Source organism: Hyperoodon ampullatus (assembly GCF_949752795.1).
Source record: "Hyperoodon ampullatus genome assembly, chromosome: 8".
Taxonomy (NCBI): domain Eukaryota; kingdom Metazoa; phylum Chordata; class Mammalia; order Artiodactyla; family Ziphiidae; genus Hyperoodon; species Hyperoodon ampullatus.
The window spans coordinates 20203656-20220721 of record NC_136921.1 but is presented as its reverse complement, the minus strand read 5'-3'; the positions used below and the strand labels follow the sequence as shown (position 1 = coordinate 20220721).

The following is a 17066-nucleotide window of genomic DNA, read 5'->3' as shown; positions in this document are numbered from 1 at the left end:
GGAAGAGTGGAAGTAAACCTTTGGGGAGTGCGGGAGGGAGACGCCGGACGGCGAGGCAGGCCTCGGGGGAAAGACAGCGGGCTAGGAAACACACTACCTACAGCCAGTTCGAGCGTCTATAGGAAAGTGGAGCTGGAACTAGCGGCACCGCACATGCGCATGCGCGGCCTCCGCGGCCTCCGCCCCCGCCCGGCGCGCCTGCGTGCGCGTGCACGAGGGGTCGGAGCGGAAATGGCGCCGCGGGGCCGCGCGTCCGGGCGGCGAGCGGAAGTGGGTGTGAGAGCGGAAGTGGCCGGCTAGAGCCGGGGGCTGGGCGGGGACCGGGCTCGTCGGTGAGGCGGCAGCGGCGGCGGCGGCGGCGGCTTGGCAGGCGGGTTCAGGCTTCGGGGGCCAGGTCGGTCGGGTGGGTGGGTAGGTGTCTCCACAGTCAGTGCGTGCGCGGGCCAGCGCGCGCGTGTTCCCTTACCCCTACCCCGATCCCTTTCCCCTTCTCCCCTAACCTGCTACCCCACCCAGCTCGCCTTCTCAGGGGGCAGCAGGGCCGCTCCCTCCGTCCTTTCCTCCCTTACCCACCCTCACCCGCCCTTGTTTCTCCTTCCCCTGCCCGGGGCAGCCGCCGCCATGATCCTGCTGGAGGTGAACAACCGCATCATCGAGGAGACGCTCGCGCTCAAGTTCGAGAACGCGGCCGCCGGGTGAGCGCGCACTGGGGGCCGGGGGCTGGTGGGTGGCGGGGGAGGCAGAGTTGACCACTGCTAATCGTTCAGCCCCCCAGACATGGAGGAGGGAGGTGGGAGACCTGGCAGGGTGTGGGGACTGCCCAGGCGGTGTAGACGTGGGCGGTGATTGGGCGCGGTGGGGTGAGGGGCAGAGATGCGTGGGGAGAGGCTCAGAGGAGGGATGCGGAAGCAGTGAGTGGACAGGAGAGCGCGTGCCAAAGTGCAGGAGACCTGTGGGACGTGAGGGTAGCTTGGGCCAGAACTCTCGCTGGAGAATCCCATTGCCCGCTGGAGCGAGCAGGGGACCACTTCCCTCTGTATTCCCCGTCATTGTTCAGAACCCGGAGAGAGCCCATTTGGGATTGTGTTGGAAGGAGTTTTCAGGAATTCCCAGGACTGGAAGAGGAAAAAAGATGCAGGCCCAGATCACCACCAGTCTCTCCCCACCCCCACCCTCGTCTAAGGGACCGGGAGGGAAGACTAAAGGCAGGCCCAGCCTTGCAGCCGGAAAACCCGATGATCTCTCTAGTTTACCTTCCCTGAACCCAGCTGTGAGAGACACTGGCCGTTTTGTTACATTTCTCAAGCAAAGTTAGCCGTCCCCCACATCCACAGCCCTTCCTTATCGCTCTTCTGAGGTTCTAATAATCCTTTCCCCACCCGCTGTCCTCTATCTGGTTGTTTATCTTTTAAATTCTTATACCATACCCCTGGTCTGTGATTTCTTCTGCAGTAATTCTGGCCTAGATACACAGTTAAAAGCCTCCAGAGTCTATTAAGTTCTTAGATGAAACCTGTTTTTAACCATTGGCTTTTTTAAAAGTGGGCTTTAGGGCATGTTTCAAAGGCACCCTTCTCTGTCAAACACGAGAATCAGTAGAAGACAAACTCTTCCCCCAAAGCTGCTTTGCTTTTCTAATATATTTAAACCAAGGAGTTGATCTTAGCTTCTAATTTTTGGTGGCCTGTGGCCAGTCCCTTTGCCTCACAAGGATGGGGCTTCACATCTTGCTTACACAGTTGAGGAAATAAGTGCAAACCGTTTCTGGTGAACTGGGAACTAATAATAAGAGAGCAAGTGCTTGGAGAGTCACAGATGGAAGAGGATTGGTGGAGGGGAAATTCTAAGTGGACATAATGAACTTGTGGCTTGGAGGCATTAAAAAAAATACTTATAACCCACTGCTTAAATTGAACATATTGTCTCCTATCTCTTTTATAAGGCCACAGATTTTATCTGTAAAACAAAGCACAACGTTTCTTGAAGTAACACAGTGAGCAGTAGCTACTGTTTCCTGCCAGGGACTGCAGTTGCTTATATTTTAGGCTAACTTGCTTCGTGTCTTCAACCTCACTTACCAGTTGCTTTGCATTTTAAATGTTCAAACGAATCAGCTTAGTGGCTTATTTTGGGTGATTGCTTTGTCCTTTTTGAGCAGTGTAGCACATAGGAGGAAGTTAAATTGACTTCTGCATTTTCACAGTTGATCTCAAGTGAATTCTCAAGTTTAGACTAGCAAAAAATGAGACCTGGGTGGTTATAAGCTGATCTACAAGATAAATGCCTGTGCATTTCAAGTAGAAGCATGCCTTGTAGTGTAGGAGTACCTTCACACCTACTTGTTTGTTAATAACTTGTGATTCTGAAATGTAGCCCATTACTCAGAGCTTCAGCTCTTCTGCTTTTAGAACATTACTCTTAAAAAGAGCTACTAACCATTTCAGTGGGAGTAAAGTAGGCACTCAAGTCTGGAAGGCATAAGTTAGAACTTCTGGGACTGTTTTTTACAAAGTATATGTTGTAGCAATGTTGAATATTGGGGCAGGGCAGCAAGTTTTGGCTTTTATTCTGGCCCATCTTCCCTTTGAGGTGTGTCTTTAAGTAAGTGGGCTCAAAACGTATTCTGCTGCAAAGCACTTTGAAAATCTTTGAAAAAAGACTATGATATTCAGCCGAGGAGGTAGGGCTTTCCTGGGATTGCAAATGTAACACCTAGCAGAAGCCTGTTTCTAGACGGAGTGTGAATTTCCAGGCATACCAGTAAGGTGAGGCAGCAGTAAAGTAGTTAAGAATTTATCAAGGTGCATGCCTAGCCAGAACTTCCAGAGAAGGGTAACTAGTGTGATAATCATAAACGTCTGTAGAGTTCTCCCAGTGCTCAGCACCAGGAAGGAACAGGAAGGGGGGACCTTTCTGAGAGTATTGGCAAAGTTACAGAGGACCAAAGGGGTGACACGTGTTGGGATGGAGATCAGAGAAAGATTAAAGAAAGGCAGTAGTGCTATGGAGAAACCCTGGAGATTTGAAAGGCTTGGCCCTTGTGGGAACATGCTGGGAGAGGTCAGCTCCACCCTGCTTTACACTTCTCAACAAACCAGTTGGGGAAATTAGGTTCTGAGCAGCCTTCCCCAGAGTGAATCTTCCATCTCCACAATGTCCAATAATGATAGCCAGTAACTACATGTGGCTAGTTAAGTTTAAATAAAAATTAATTAAAGTGAATTAAAATTAAGCTTCTCAGTCACACTAGCCACAGTTCTAGGGCTGAATTGCCGCATGTGGCTAGGAGCAGCAGTATTTGGGTAGCAGAGATGTAGAACATTTACATTATTGCAGAAAGTTATCATTTGGAAATGCAGCACTGTTCCAGCTACTAAGAACATAAGCATGAGATAGTCTTAAAAATAGTTCTGTCGTATATACTTCAGAATACAGTTAGAGTAATTTTCCTTTTGAAGTTGATCTTATTTTAAATGCCTCTCAGAGCATGGTAATGGATTTATGGCGGGTCCTTCTCTATGGGCCTCTCATAGTGTACCCATGCCAGAGTAAATTGCAGCCTCGAACCATTGCCCAGCCTCCTTACCTGTGGGCTGTGAGCACTGAAGGGTGTTGTACAGTATGAAACAGAAAAGAATGATGCCTCTCATATCATCCTGCTGGGTCTTCTTGCCTGTGACATCCTACTAAAAGTCTAAATTTCCTTCGAATAAAGCAATTCTGTCATCTAAATTGTTTAAGAATACATTTAGGGACTTCCCTGGTGGCACAGTGGTTAAGAATCCGCCTGCCAATGCAGGGAACGCGGATTCGAGCCCTGGTCCGGGAAGATCCCACATGCCGCGGAGCAACTAAGCCCGTGTGCCACAACGACTGAAGCCCGCGTGCCTAGAGCCTGTGCTCCGCAGCAAGAGAAGCCCGCGCACCGCAACAAAGAGTAGCCCCCACTCGCTGCAATTAGAGAAAGCCCACGTGCAGCAGCGAAGACCCAACACAGCCAAAAATAAATAAACTAAAAAAAAAAAAAAAAAGAATACATTTGGTCACGACACCCTTTTAATTTGGAGGCAGTTCCGACAAAGCCTAAGATTCATTCCAAACGATTTACCGTTTTTTTTTTTTCCTACCGCCCTACTGGGAAGGTGGCTTATTGGAATGATTTCTGTATCCTCACAGAATGATAGTTATTGGTAAATTGTCTTCCCAACAGCCTCCAAACTAAGAGACTGTGACTGATTAAGAAGCTATTTTGAACACTGCAGATAACCTCATGTGCAGGTCTTGTCAACAGCATTTTGTTTTTGTTTTTGTTTTTTTTAAATCATTTAGGAAGTCTTACCCAGGCCCCCAATTAAAGCAGAAGTAATCTGGCAAATTAATTTAATTCTTTTGTTAGTATATACACACCAAGAACCTTTACAGCCTCAGAAGCTAGGGTTGTCAGCTTAGCTAGAGTCCAAAATTGAGGAAATGCTGTCAGATGCAAATTGCTGTTGATTTTAAGTGCATGCTGGCTTCTTGCCACAGCTGTGCATATTGTGGGGAGCTGTGGTTCTGTGAGGGGGAGTGAAGCTTAGTAAGCAGGCTGTGCCAGTTGGGGTGGGCGAGGACTGTGGGAGGAGAAATTTGAGAAAGGAATAAATTAAATCTTGCTGATACCTTGTTCTCGTTCCCAAATATGCTGCATATGTCCTCAGAGAGACATAACTGGTTTGAAGTGATTTGGAATCAGGACATTGTTTAAGCATTTAGAAGAAATTGGATGTAGTGGCTGACTTGCTGAGACGATCTAGTTGGTCTTTTTACAGGTCACTGTAGTTACACACTGCTGCCCACCCTCTGGCTGCCTTGGGACCACTTCGGGCATAAAGCCCCAGGGCTGCACTCCTTACATGTGTACCAAACCTGTGACTCCTTAGGGGCAGGGCCTATGGTTTCATCATCTTTGTTTTCCCAGCATTCTCACTGTGTGTATAGTCAGCTTAATAAGTGTTTTCTTGAAGCAATGGATGAAGCCAGATAGAATGGTTGTTAGTTTCTTTAGCAGTTCATCACTTTTCTGACATTGTGTGAATGAGCTTTTAGACCCTCTTTGTTCTCCTTATTTTGAGATGTGGCTTAACAGAGAGTAGGACCACCCACCTCTTACCTAGCATGATCCATTTTTCTAGGCTTTGCTCAAAAAGGAGGATGGGAGCCTTAGAGAGGACTTAAAGGAGAGTAATCAAGAACTTTATGGTGAGATGATGAGCAGAATTCAATAATTCCTCTAATTCAGCTTATGGAAGGGATAACGAGAAGAGGGACATAAATGCACGATGGGGAACTGGATGCATTCCGGGAGTAAAAACTCCAAAACCCTTAGTGAGGAAAGAGGATTGGACAATAACAGTTGCCAGGAGTTCTTTATTGACTGATTAGTGACATTCTAGAAGCCTCCTTAGAAAAAGGAGAAAAGGAAATTTTTTTCTAAAGGATTTTAAGAATGGCTCTTGAAACCCATCTGAATGAATTGAATATGTTTTAGTGTCTTGTACTGTCCAGTCAGTAACCCTGAGGGCTTATCCAGGGCACTTTATTCTAGGATTCCAGACATTACGACAGTCTGACAGTAATATGGTTCCATTTCTCCTTGTTGAGCTGACCAATTCCTGATACTGGGAGTTAACACAATTCCAAAACCTCTCTCGACCATGACTCCAAAGTCTGATCTCCTCTGATTCTACCTAGAAGAAAAACTAATTCATTGATCACCTTCTATGAACCAGGCACTTTACTATAAGCTTTAACGTGGTTTTGTTCCATTTCAGAGTGTGCCTGGGTGACAGACAGCAGTTCCAGTAATACAGTTGACGAAACTGGGGCTCTTGGGAGTTGGAGAGGGAGTAGACATATGTATTAAGCATTGTACAGGCACCCTTCCCTGGTGATTCCTGGTATGTCACACACAGAACATGACCATACCTGTGGTACATCTGGGTAAATGGTCTAGCCCAGAGATCCTGCCTCTGAGCTGCCCTAAGGGCTGTGGGGATCATTATCTCAGCATATCTATAACTTAGTCACAAGACCCTGATTGGGAAACTTTGCTGTCCACATAGCATCTCGGTTAGTCTTCACAACAACCTTGTGTGGTAGATGCTTTTAATCTCCGTTTTCTAGAAAAGGAATTTTAGGCTCGCAGACATTTTTTGAGTAACATTGCCTGTGGTTTCATAGCCAGTAAGGGACAGAACTTGAGGTGAAGAGTCAACTCTGAAAGACATGCTTTTTCTGTGATTAAACTCACCCCCAGCATCTGAAACTTTAGCAGACAGTGGAACAGAAGGTATCTTAACGATTTACCCTTTTGGCCTATTAAATGGTACACTTTCTCCCAGACCAATCTTATTCCCCTCTAGCTCCATGAGTTTAAACCACAAAAGTAAATAAGAAACACCTGGTCTTGGAATTGAGTCATGGCCCTGTCGTGGTGTATTTCCCGCTCTGTTCAGTCTCCATGTTGGGGCACAGAGTTCTCAGACCTCTGACTCCCAGCTGACGCCTCAGGAGGACTCCTTTGGCCCAGTGCTCTCCTCAGCAGCCTGCCTCTCTCCTCTACAACTTTTATGCAGCCATAAATAGTAAGCTAAAATATTAATGGCAATGATTTGACAAATATTCCCAAGTCAGGCAGCAAACCACATAGTATAGATGTTAGAGACTTCTCCCAGTGGGGAGCTGTGCTCAGGGAACTTTACGGCCTAGAGAAATGCAGAATTTCAGAGTCAAAATGTTGGAACCCTAAGGTTTTTTATGTATACTTGATTTTTCTCCGTCTGTTGATGAGGTGAGAAAGTGAGGAACTCAGTCCTTCCTTGGCTGAATTAAAGCCTAAAGGTTAAAAAAAAAAAAAAAAAAAAAAAACCAGCCGCCTACTAAGTGATACAATGTGGCCTTTTATAAGCCTCCACCCTGCCTCTTTGGCACAGCCAGCCTTCCTCTGGAAAATGTGCTTCAGTGCTTCCTCCCGTTGTGCAGCCTCTTAATATTTCACTCAAGCCAGCCGTAGATTAACGTGTCTACTTCTTCCTTGGCTCCTGTTTTCTAGAAGTGAAAAATGGTGGTTGGCCATTCATTGCCTTAGTCTCCCGGCTACAGTTTCAAATGAAAGATCAGAAACAACTTAAATTTTTATACAGTTCTTTTCATCATATTCCGAACTCTCTGCTTGTCCGTAAACCCACTTGATGCTTCGATTCTCAGACACCCAAAATACTTTTTCTAAGTCACATATGGATGGCTCTGAAGAAGCAGAGTGGAACTTTGTATGTGATTTGTATAGGCTGATTTTACAACAGGGCTAACATATGCTTAGGAGAGGCCAGTTTCCTTGAAAGGCATTGTTTAGCTCTGCTGCAGCTTTTTAACAGTCATAAACCACGTTATCTATTCCATTATTTCCCAGCAACTCTGGAGGGTAACTCAGTCTTTGTTCCTTTTACAGGTGAGGGAGCGGAGATAGTAAAAGAGATACGCACTTGATCGTGAGGTCTTGAGCAAGCTAGGCAAGAATAAATATGAAAATGTGTATATCTTGTCTGCTGGCCCATAAAACAAGGTGGAATCATTTGAGTTTTAGGGTGTTAGCTGATAAAACTGTAGAGTCTTTATTCGTTTCCTACGAATGAGGAGAAGTGAGGAAAGCATGTAAAGTAGCTTTTCACTGGAGGTTAATTGACTGTTATTGTTTATAGCTAGGATATATGTCATGCTTTCTAGGTAATAACTCAACAGCATTTATCAAATAGAAGTCCATATTCCAGGCTCATCTGGGAATCGTCTTTGCCTTCCAGGATAAGTTCTTCTGTGTCTGTTCTCTTGTTTTAACTTTAGCAGTTGTGAGAGGTAGGTAGGATCATTTGTGTTCTCCCATTTCATAGATGAGTAGGCAAGAAAATGAAGGCGTGTAGTGTTAATTTGTCTGAAAACATGGTCCTGAAGAAAAGGCTAAAGTTGGAAAACAGGTGTCTTATCTGTTCTCAGTGATTTCGCAGTGTCATTTTGTGCTACACTTTATGGAAGTACACACTGGAATTTAAAAACAAAACCAAAAAATCTAGGGTGGAATCAAAGAGGGCTTCACTAAGGAGAGTGGTGAGTACTTCGGTCATGTAAGGGAGAGGGAAAGATGTGTAGGAAGACTAACAGATTGTCTTTGAAATGGAATAGAACTGTATCGTTTATGGCCTGGAATCATCCTTTCACTTTAAGTAAATTTAAACCATTCTATGCTCTGTTTAGCAGTTTTCCTGCTGAGTGTGTGTGCTACCTCCACTGAGTATGTCCCGTGGGGGAGGGATTGACCACAAGAGGGCATTTTGTGGGTCACGTATACAAACGTGTCTATCATGGTCTTAAGGAGTTGAGAATTGAAGGTGAGCACAACCACAGCAGAGATTCCAGCTGCAAAACAAAAGCTTTATCTGTCCTGCTTCCTTTTTTCAGTCCTCCACCCTAAATAACTCCAGAGGTTTAGATGCATGAGAAAATGAATTGTGTACCTGGATCAATGGTAAGTATAAGATTTTTACAGGATGGTCCGATCTTAAATAAAGCTCAGGAGCCTTTTGCAAGTCCCCTTGAGGCAAGCAGCAATATAGTTATATTGTTTTTTGGCTGTACCATGCGGCACGCAGAATCTTAGTTCCCTGACCAGGGATCGAACTCGTGCCCCCTGCATTGGAAGAGCGGCGTCTTAACCACTGGACCACCAGGGAAGCCCCAGCAATATAGTTATCTTAACTAAAGGACTTGTTTTGTTTTGCAGAAACAAACCAGAAGCTGTAGAAGTAACATTTGCAGGTAAGTGCCTTTATCTCACCTACTAAGAAGAAGGCACAATATAAAAAATAGAAAATAAAATTCTTCCTAAAATAAGCTTTTTAGGGCTACTATCTTGATTGTCTTTGTGTGTGTGTGTGTGTGGTCTTTATTTTAGGTGATTATTCCATGGATTCAGTGAGCCATATAAAGTTGCCTACTGATATCTTAGAAGTTTGGGTTTAATTTTGTGGTACAAACTAAGGTTTTTTAAATTTGGAAATATTATGTTATTATCTTTAACCATCATCTTAGTTCGCCTAGCACTAGAGGAGTGGGGAATCACAAAAGTGCTAAGAGACCTGTTCCACAAGTCAGAGAGAGATGTTACTGCTTTCTTTTCCTAGAAAAAATTAGGTATTGATGCTACTCGCTTGCTGTGTGAACTTTAAGGAGTTGTATAGTCATGCTCTGTAGAAATGAGGGTACTTGGCTAGATGATCTTGGAACACTTTTTGCAGCTCTGAAGTGTTGTGACTTGGAGGCCAGGCACCATCCCCTTCCCCTCATACTAACTAGCAATGCCAGGTCTCCCTAAAGTAATTACATTCAGCACCTGGTTTCAAGAACTACAAGAGAGGGGAGGCCTGTGGAGTACAGAAACTTAAGGGATAACCAAATGCAGTGTGTGGGCTTGTTTGGATCCTAATTCAAATAAGACAAAAAAAAATTTTTTTTTGAAGCTGAAGTCGTCTTTATTGACAGAATCAACAGAACATGCGTGGCAGAGTTGGCCACAACGTCCCAACACAGCACATTCTGACATTCAAATTAGACTTATTTAAATGTGGCTCCTTTTGATTCCTTCAGCTTGGTGCTATGATGATTATCTGTGCACAGGGATTCTATATTGAAACAACCTCATTAACATCACCACTGTCACTCAGTTTTTGGAGACTAGCAGCTTGGTCCAAATTTTAAAAAAGGTAATAGGTTAAAAGACAAAAAAAAAAAAAGTCAGCTAAGCTATCAGGCCTAATCAAGAATGGCTTAATATTATTCATTCTATTCTTTGAACATTTTACATAAGTAAGACAACAATATATTTTTTTTAATTCTTGAGACAATATTTCAGTGCTTGACTGGATATTTGATATTAATAAATTGTTTTTTTTAATTTAGGCATGACAGTGGAATTGGGGTTTTTTTTTTTCAACTGTGTTCTTTACCTTTTAGAGGTGTATTCTGAAATATTTATGGATGAAGTGACGTGTGCGATTTGCTTCAGAATAAATCATTGGGAAGGGGTGTGTCTAAGTGAAACAAGATTGGCCATATGTTGATAATTGTTGAAGCCATGAGGAGAATAGGGGTTTGTTATACGTTATATTTTATACGTTTAAAATACATCACAATAAAGATTTTTTTTTCAAATTCTTTCAGCACCAAGCTGTGATTAAAGTAAAAATAGCTTTGTAATTTTAGAAAAGAGCAAAGAGATAGGTATTCTATAATTCTATCTCAGTGTTTCTGCTGACTTTCCACATGGATTTAAAATAAATGCAGTTTTACTTATATGCCTACTTGTAAGGGAGACTTCCTTGTGGCCTGCAACATGTAGGCAGGTACTTTGAGATATTATTCCCTATTCCCAAGTTAAGCAACCTTATTTGCTTTTCCTTGCAGATTTTGATGGAGTCCTCTATCATATTTCAAATCCTAATGGAGACAAAACAAAAGTAATGGTCAGTATTTCTTTGAAATTCTACAAGGAACTTCAGGCACATGGTGCTGATGAGGTAAGTTCCACATCACTTTTCCTTGGGACTCTTGTTTCCTCCTCACCTTATCTTGGTAGCTTGCCACTCCTAGAAGATCCACGGCACTGAGTCATCCCTACTGGCACGGGCCACTCTGGATGGCTTGCTCACCTAAGCAGGGGCTCTTGACTCTGTTTCCCATAGTCATAAAGAAGGGTGTTTCCCAGAAAGAGTTTTGATTCTTTGCTTGCCTGCTTTTTACTCTGAAGAAATAAAGATATTCTCTAACCAATGAAAACAAAAACAGCTTTAGTTCTCAAAAAATGGAGCAAAGAATACTTTTCCTTGACCAATACAAAAATAACTGTCACAAGACTGAGATGGGTTCTGTTCTATTTCTGTTACATTGTGAAGCAGGTATATAACCTCTGACCTGTTTCAAGTTTACAATCTTAATTTCTTATTTTGGAAATTTAGGCACAAATCTGCCCTTTCAATTTTTTAATTTAATGCTCTTTAGAGCTGGCCTCTTTAAGTATCTGCTCTTCTTTATGACTACCTTAGGGGAAATAAGAAAGGGTGTCCATGCGTTATGAAACTCTTGGTGGCCATGCTTTACTCCCTGGCTTCTTTCAATGGGTTTGGTTCCTGTTGAACTATGTTTGCTCTGGGGAGAGCCATTTATGGAAGAAAGAAAATGCTATTACACCAGTGTGTGCACGTTGTGGTTGGGTCTCAAAGCAGGAAGTATGACTCAGTTCCTGAATCAGTTTTCAAATATCTTTTAGTTTTAACAAAGTAGGTTCTCCTTAATCTGGTGAATGAAGATACAGTCTGGTGAATGAAATCAGATATATTTTCTTTCTGATTAAGAGTAGTAGCTTTTGACTTATTTAAAACTTATGTAATGAAAAAGGCCATTTGCAAAAGAGTATAATCAAAATCTTAATAATAAAAACTAAAATTGATGTTAACCATGAAGAATACCAAGAGCCATACACAGTCAGTTCCTTTACTACTTCATATGTGATTGGTTTGCCCTGTAAGTTCAAGGGTAGAGCTAAAACCTTTTCTGATTTGCCTCATAAATTCAAGGGAAGAAGGATGGTTTAGAGAATTTGTATTCAGGGTTATTTTACCTGAAAAGGAAGAGCTTCAGGAGAAAGACCTAGTCTTTTAAAGCATTTGAAAGATTATTAATTATGTAAGTGATACTGGCTGACTCTTTACCAGATGAAGAGCAAGGGGAAACAAACGGCATTAAGCTGGCCGTGCATTAGATGATGTAGAAGACAACTACCTGGAAAGAACTGTTGAACATTTGAACAAACAACTAAAAAATTGTGTGATCATTCTCCCTAGATAGTCCCCTCTCTTTAAAGATCTAGGTGCAATACGAACAATCCTTGGGAGGGAGAGAAAGCGTTAAGCTAGATTTCTTAAATCTCCTTTCCCGTCTGTGCTTTCCTTATAGAACTCCAGAACACATTGCTATTCTCGTAGGTACCACAGGGGTCAGAGAAACAGCCCCACCCACTCAAGTGGGTGGGGTACATAACATTCGCAGCGTTGGGGCAGAGTGCACAGTAAATGGCTCCCTGGGTTGGTTAAACAGTGACCAGCCTGGGATAACCACAGGAAGCTTGTTACTTTGTCACAGGCCCTTTTTCAGAGCAGAAAGCCTCAGCTGCTGGGGTGGGAAGGTCTGATCTTCTGGGTGCCGGTTGGAAGAGGGGGAACAAATTGAAAAGTGAATCATGGTTAAAAGTGCAAGTGAAGTCAGCAGGGAAGCGCTGGCTGGTTTTGCCAAGAGGAGTTGAATGTGGTGTAACTTTGGCTCTAAAACCCTCTTAGATCTCAGAGTATTAACTTGGTAACTTGGAATTAAACTAAATCTGAGGTTCCGTGGTTTCTCCCACATCTGATTTTCCCTTCCTCCAAGTACACACAGTACAGAACTGTAGCTAGTTAAAATTGTTAATGGGGTATGTGTGTTACTTTTTTTTCCCCCACACAGTTAAGGAGAAGTGGTATATGGGACACCTGAAGGTCAACAGACTCTATGACCTTGAACCTCTCCCTTGAGTTCCTCTTCTGTAAAAGAGATACCTTACAGTGGCTGTATGGTCACCAAATAGGAACTACATGTGACATTACTTATCTTTTACCTTTATACAAAAAGTGTGGTCACTGGTTCATGTGGTGAGGTCCACCCTATTATCCAAGTTTTGCACGTTGAGAATTTCTTCCAGCTATAGGATAATGCTTGATATGTGGAATACTAAAGAATATTTAAGAATAGGGGGAAAGAACCTACCTTGTGATAATTTTTTTAAATGGGACATGAAATGAATGGTTTGCTCCTGGTTTGTTGTGTTTGTTTTAAATAACCTAGAGAGTACATTGAAAATAAGATGAGAAGAAAAGCATCGACATTTGCTCAGATCTATTATGAGTCCCCGGATGTGGGAGATGGGCAATGAGACCACAGGAGTGCACGAGACAGAGGCCCTGCTCACGTGGACCTCCACTCTAGTGCTGCCTGTGTTCACAGTGCTTTTCGCTGGCTAGTGGGATCCTTTAAAACACACATGCCACTCTTACAATTAAAACAAGTTTGTATTCTTGTTCATTTTTAACTTGGTAACTTGTCTTAGATTCAGTACCTCTTTTTTTGATATCCCAGAAAATGCAAGAGGATCATTAGTGTGTTTGTGGTGGCATAGAGTTAGAAATTGGATGCCTAGAGACAAAACCTCACAGCCTGTTATGCTACTGAGGGTTAATATATTGGCCTCAGTTCTACCTTCCTATACAATAGTGATGACACCTTTCCTCCCTAAGTGTAAGGTTTTAATGAGACTTAGTAATAAGCCCTGTCTGTGTTTTGCCTCTTAAACATATAAAGACTACTAAATACTGAGAGGTTATTAAATTCTAGTGACTTTAATATTTATTTTTTTTCTCTCCAAATAACTGCCTTTCTGCTGCTTAATGTGTCCCATATAACATTTAAGTCAGAACTGTTCCTTCCCGAATAAAAAGTTTGTTTCTTAAACCACGTCAGCCTAGGAGCAGTTTCTACCAGGGAGAGCAGTCATACTGGCAGAGAAAAAATAAGAAGGTATAAAAGGGGCTGTTGTTTTATCATTTACTCCAAAAAGCTGGAAAGTAGCCAGCTGTAAGGATTGGTTTTGAGAAAAAGACATTTAGAGAGTACAAGCTTCTGTGGACCCACCAGCATAAATAACTGGCTAAGATTCAGTTATCCATTGCTTTCTGTCTTTTAAAAAAAGATGATGGTGAGCTAAATAATTTTAAAGCATACAAGATAAGCAAGCTAACTGGAATCACTTCCCGACAGTTCTGGTTGTATCTCGTCATGTAACGGGTGTGACTGAGTCCTAAAAGAGTAAAGGGTGAACCTTGATTGAAACACAGATCCTAGACCAACCTTTTGGAGTTAATTGCAGTTCTGTGAGTGATTTGCTTGGTAACTCAGATAAATCTGCTTCCCCCTCTGCATCCAGTTCCTAATTCGTCATTTGAAAGTTAGGAAGAACGCTGGCTTAGGAAAAGCTTAGCCAGCACAGTGCTTTGAAAATAATGAAATTATCATGGACTTTGAATTAACCTATTTGTTTTTGTGTTTTCTAGTTACTAAAGAGAGTGTACGGGAGTTTTTTGGTAAATCCAGAATCAGGTATGTAGTAATGTGAGCAGCTGTGGGATGACATAGAAAGAGACCTGTCCTTTTTTGTGCTATGCTTTTTTTAGCCAAAGGATTTCGTTTAAATGTTAATTCATCTTACAAATATTTTTGCATGAGTTCAGTTCCCACTTCAACTCTTTTCGTAAAAATAGCTTTTAAGGGGCTTTGCATTGTCCAATAATGGTACACATTATTGTTATAGTCACACAAAGAATTGATGTATGCCATTTTTAACATTTACTGGATAAGGCCTAATGACTCTCCCTTAATGTTTCAGCCAGAGGGCCACCTTTGTTTGCCCATGATGATTAAAATGCCTTTTGAGAAGACTAAGCAAACATTGAGTCTCCCTCCCAGCCCCTAGTAACACCTTTGTCTGTACACTGTACATTTGGAGAAGGAAAAGCAATATTCACAACTATTCTCCATTTTCAAGTAACAAAAATTTCAGCCCCTTTCATTTGTTCTTCTGATCAGTGATGTCTGCCTCCTTCATGGCCAGAGGTATTGGAAAGCACCATGGCCATCCTTGATTAGAACAGCTGTGTTACACAGCTTTAAAGGAAGTTTAAAGTAGAAAAAAATAAACAGTATTTTTATCCCTATGATTAAGTGGTAGTTTCAAATTCTGAGGTGTCTAGCCGAGGCCCCATAGTCAGGACCAAGTTGTAAGACTGTTTGAACATAATATTTGTTACTCAAATCCTGTGACTGTGGTACCTTGACTAACAAATCCTTCTAAAAAGGAAGGTGTGTCTGTCTCTTTTAACAAGTTACTTTAAAAACAACAACAGGGCGTCCCTGGTGGCGCAGTGGTTGAGAGTCCACCTGCCGATGCAGGGGACATGGGTTCGTTCCCCAGGAAGATCCCACATGCCACGGAGCGGCTAGGCCCGTGAGCCATGGCCGCTGAGCCTGCGTGTCTGGAGCCTGTGCTCTGCAACGGGAGAGGCCACAACAGTGAGAGAGAGGCCCACGTACCGCACACACACAAAAAAACAACAACAACATGACACAACCTCACCATTCCCATTAGAATACCTTCCTGTGACCCTTATATGCTGCTTTGGAAACAAAATATCTAATAAAGAAAAAGCGCCTTTGGAATGTAACTTGCTACTAGGAGTATTTATGGATGTGAGCTTTGCACTCCTAAAGAATACTGAAATGTGTTAATCCCCAAATTGATGGTACAAACGTATCTCAGAAATAAAAGCCAAAAGATAAATAACACTGTAGGCTTTAAGAGGAATCAAGGAATTTCAGAAAGAACGAAAAAAAAGAACTATAGCAGAAAAAGCATAAAGGAATTCTCGGACATGCTTGTCACCGCTCAGATCCTAAAATCTATCAGAATAAGCAGAGTATAACTCGGAGAGCTTATGTTTCTGTCTCTGGGCCTTTTCTTCCACTTCCTGTGCTAAAGCACACGCTACCAAATTGCAGACCTTGTGTTCAGACAAGTGCAAAGTATAAAAACATGTGAAGGTAGCATGTTTCTTCCTCTTTTTCTATGGATTTATCTAGGCAAGTTTGGAAAACTCAGCAGGGCATACTAGATTTTTACTTTCTTCATTTTCAGTATGTTCTGTTCATCATGTCAGAAGCCATACTTAAGTCTGGCTTCAGTTATAGTTTTATTTAGTTTGTTTTATTTGGCTTCTTAAAACTAGCAAACCTCAAGTTTAAATATTTTCTTTTTTAATCTAATCTTGTGGTCTATTTGTTTATCTGGTTTTCAGGTATCCAAAATGGAATGGTGATTGGTATTATTTAATATTGGAGTGCCAAAATTGTGCTAAGCACTATCTAGAACAGAGATTTAGATAGCCAGCCAGTGCTCTCAGTGAGGATAGAGCCGACAAAAAACACAGACCCCAGGAATGCTTTTGGGAAAAAATTAAATAGTAACAAAGTATAAAGGTCTAAGATACTTGGAAATGTGAAATCTATACAGTTCTGGCAAAATTATTCCTATCAGTTGTCTAGAATATGAAATGATCCTCGGTGATGTACAGATACTCCTGCAGAATCATCTGTAGGCTTTTGGGCAGGTATTATATTGCTGGATTATAAAATAAAGCATCCCAGCCTTGTTGGAATTTGTACTGGACACGCTATAAAGGAGGCAGAATAGTGTAGTGGTCAGTACACTCGGATTTCAGTCCCTGTTCTGCCCCGTTTATTGATGACCTGCTGTGTTCCAGGCACTTAAAATACTGTGTGTTCTTTTAATTCTCCCAGCAGCCTCCCCCAACTCACCACCCTTTTTTTTAACAGAGGCAGGAATTGTAGAAGTTAGGCAATTTGTCCAAGGCCAGAAGTGTTAAGGCCAGGATTTGGACCCAGTTTTTGTTCAGCTCAAAAAAGAGTTGCCTCTACCTTTATATCATGCTGCATTTGGCCTGGCACTTTGCTTCTTTGAACCTCTTTTTCCCTCTAAAATGAGAATAACCATATTCTGGCCTACCTATTTCGAAGAATTCTTTTCTTTTTTTATTTATTTATTTATTTATTTATTTATTTATTTTATTTTTGGCTGCGTTGGGTCTTCGTTGCTGCACGCGGGCTTCTCATTGCGGTGGCTTCTCTTGTGGAGCACGGGCTCTAGGTGCACAGGCTTCAGTAGTTGCGACACGCAGGCTCAGTAGTTGTGGCTTGCGGGCTGTAGAGCACAGGCTCAGTAGTTGTGGCGCACGGGCTTAGTTGCTCTGCGGCATGTGAGATCTTCCCGGACCAGGACTCGAACCCGTGTCCCCTGCATTGGCAGGCGGATTCTTAACCACTGTGCC

The 17066-nt window shown here is 42.5% G+C and overlaps 1 protein-coding gene across 2 annotated transcripts in view; it reads left to right on the top strand.

The window, feature by feature from the left end:
- Nucleotides 1–311: 311 nt before the first annotated feature.
- Nucleotides 312–17066, top strand: part of ARPC2 (actin related protein 2/3 complex subunit 2) — a 29244-nt gene continuing 12489 nt past the window's right edge. Inside the window, exons 1-5 of one of the 2 annotated variants that reach the window (XM_079709907.1) lie at nucleotides 312–394; nucleotides 614–695; nucleotides 8810–8844; nucleotides 10489–10601; nucleotides 14220–14265. In XM_079709907.1, coding sequence (XP_079566033.1) covers nucleotides 622–695; nucleotides 8810–8844; nucleotides 10489–10601; nucleotides 14220–14265 — 268 coding nt within the window. In that variant the 5' untranslated portion in view covers nucleotides 312–394; nucleotides 614–621. Of the gene's footprint in view, nucleotides 395–436; nucleotides 696–8809; nucleotides 8845–10488; nucleotides 10602–14219; nucleotides 14266–17066 lie in introns of those variants that run through there. The other variant, XM_079709908.1, reaches the window with a different exon arrangement.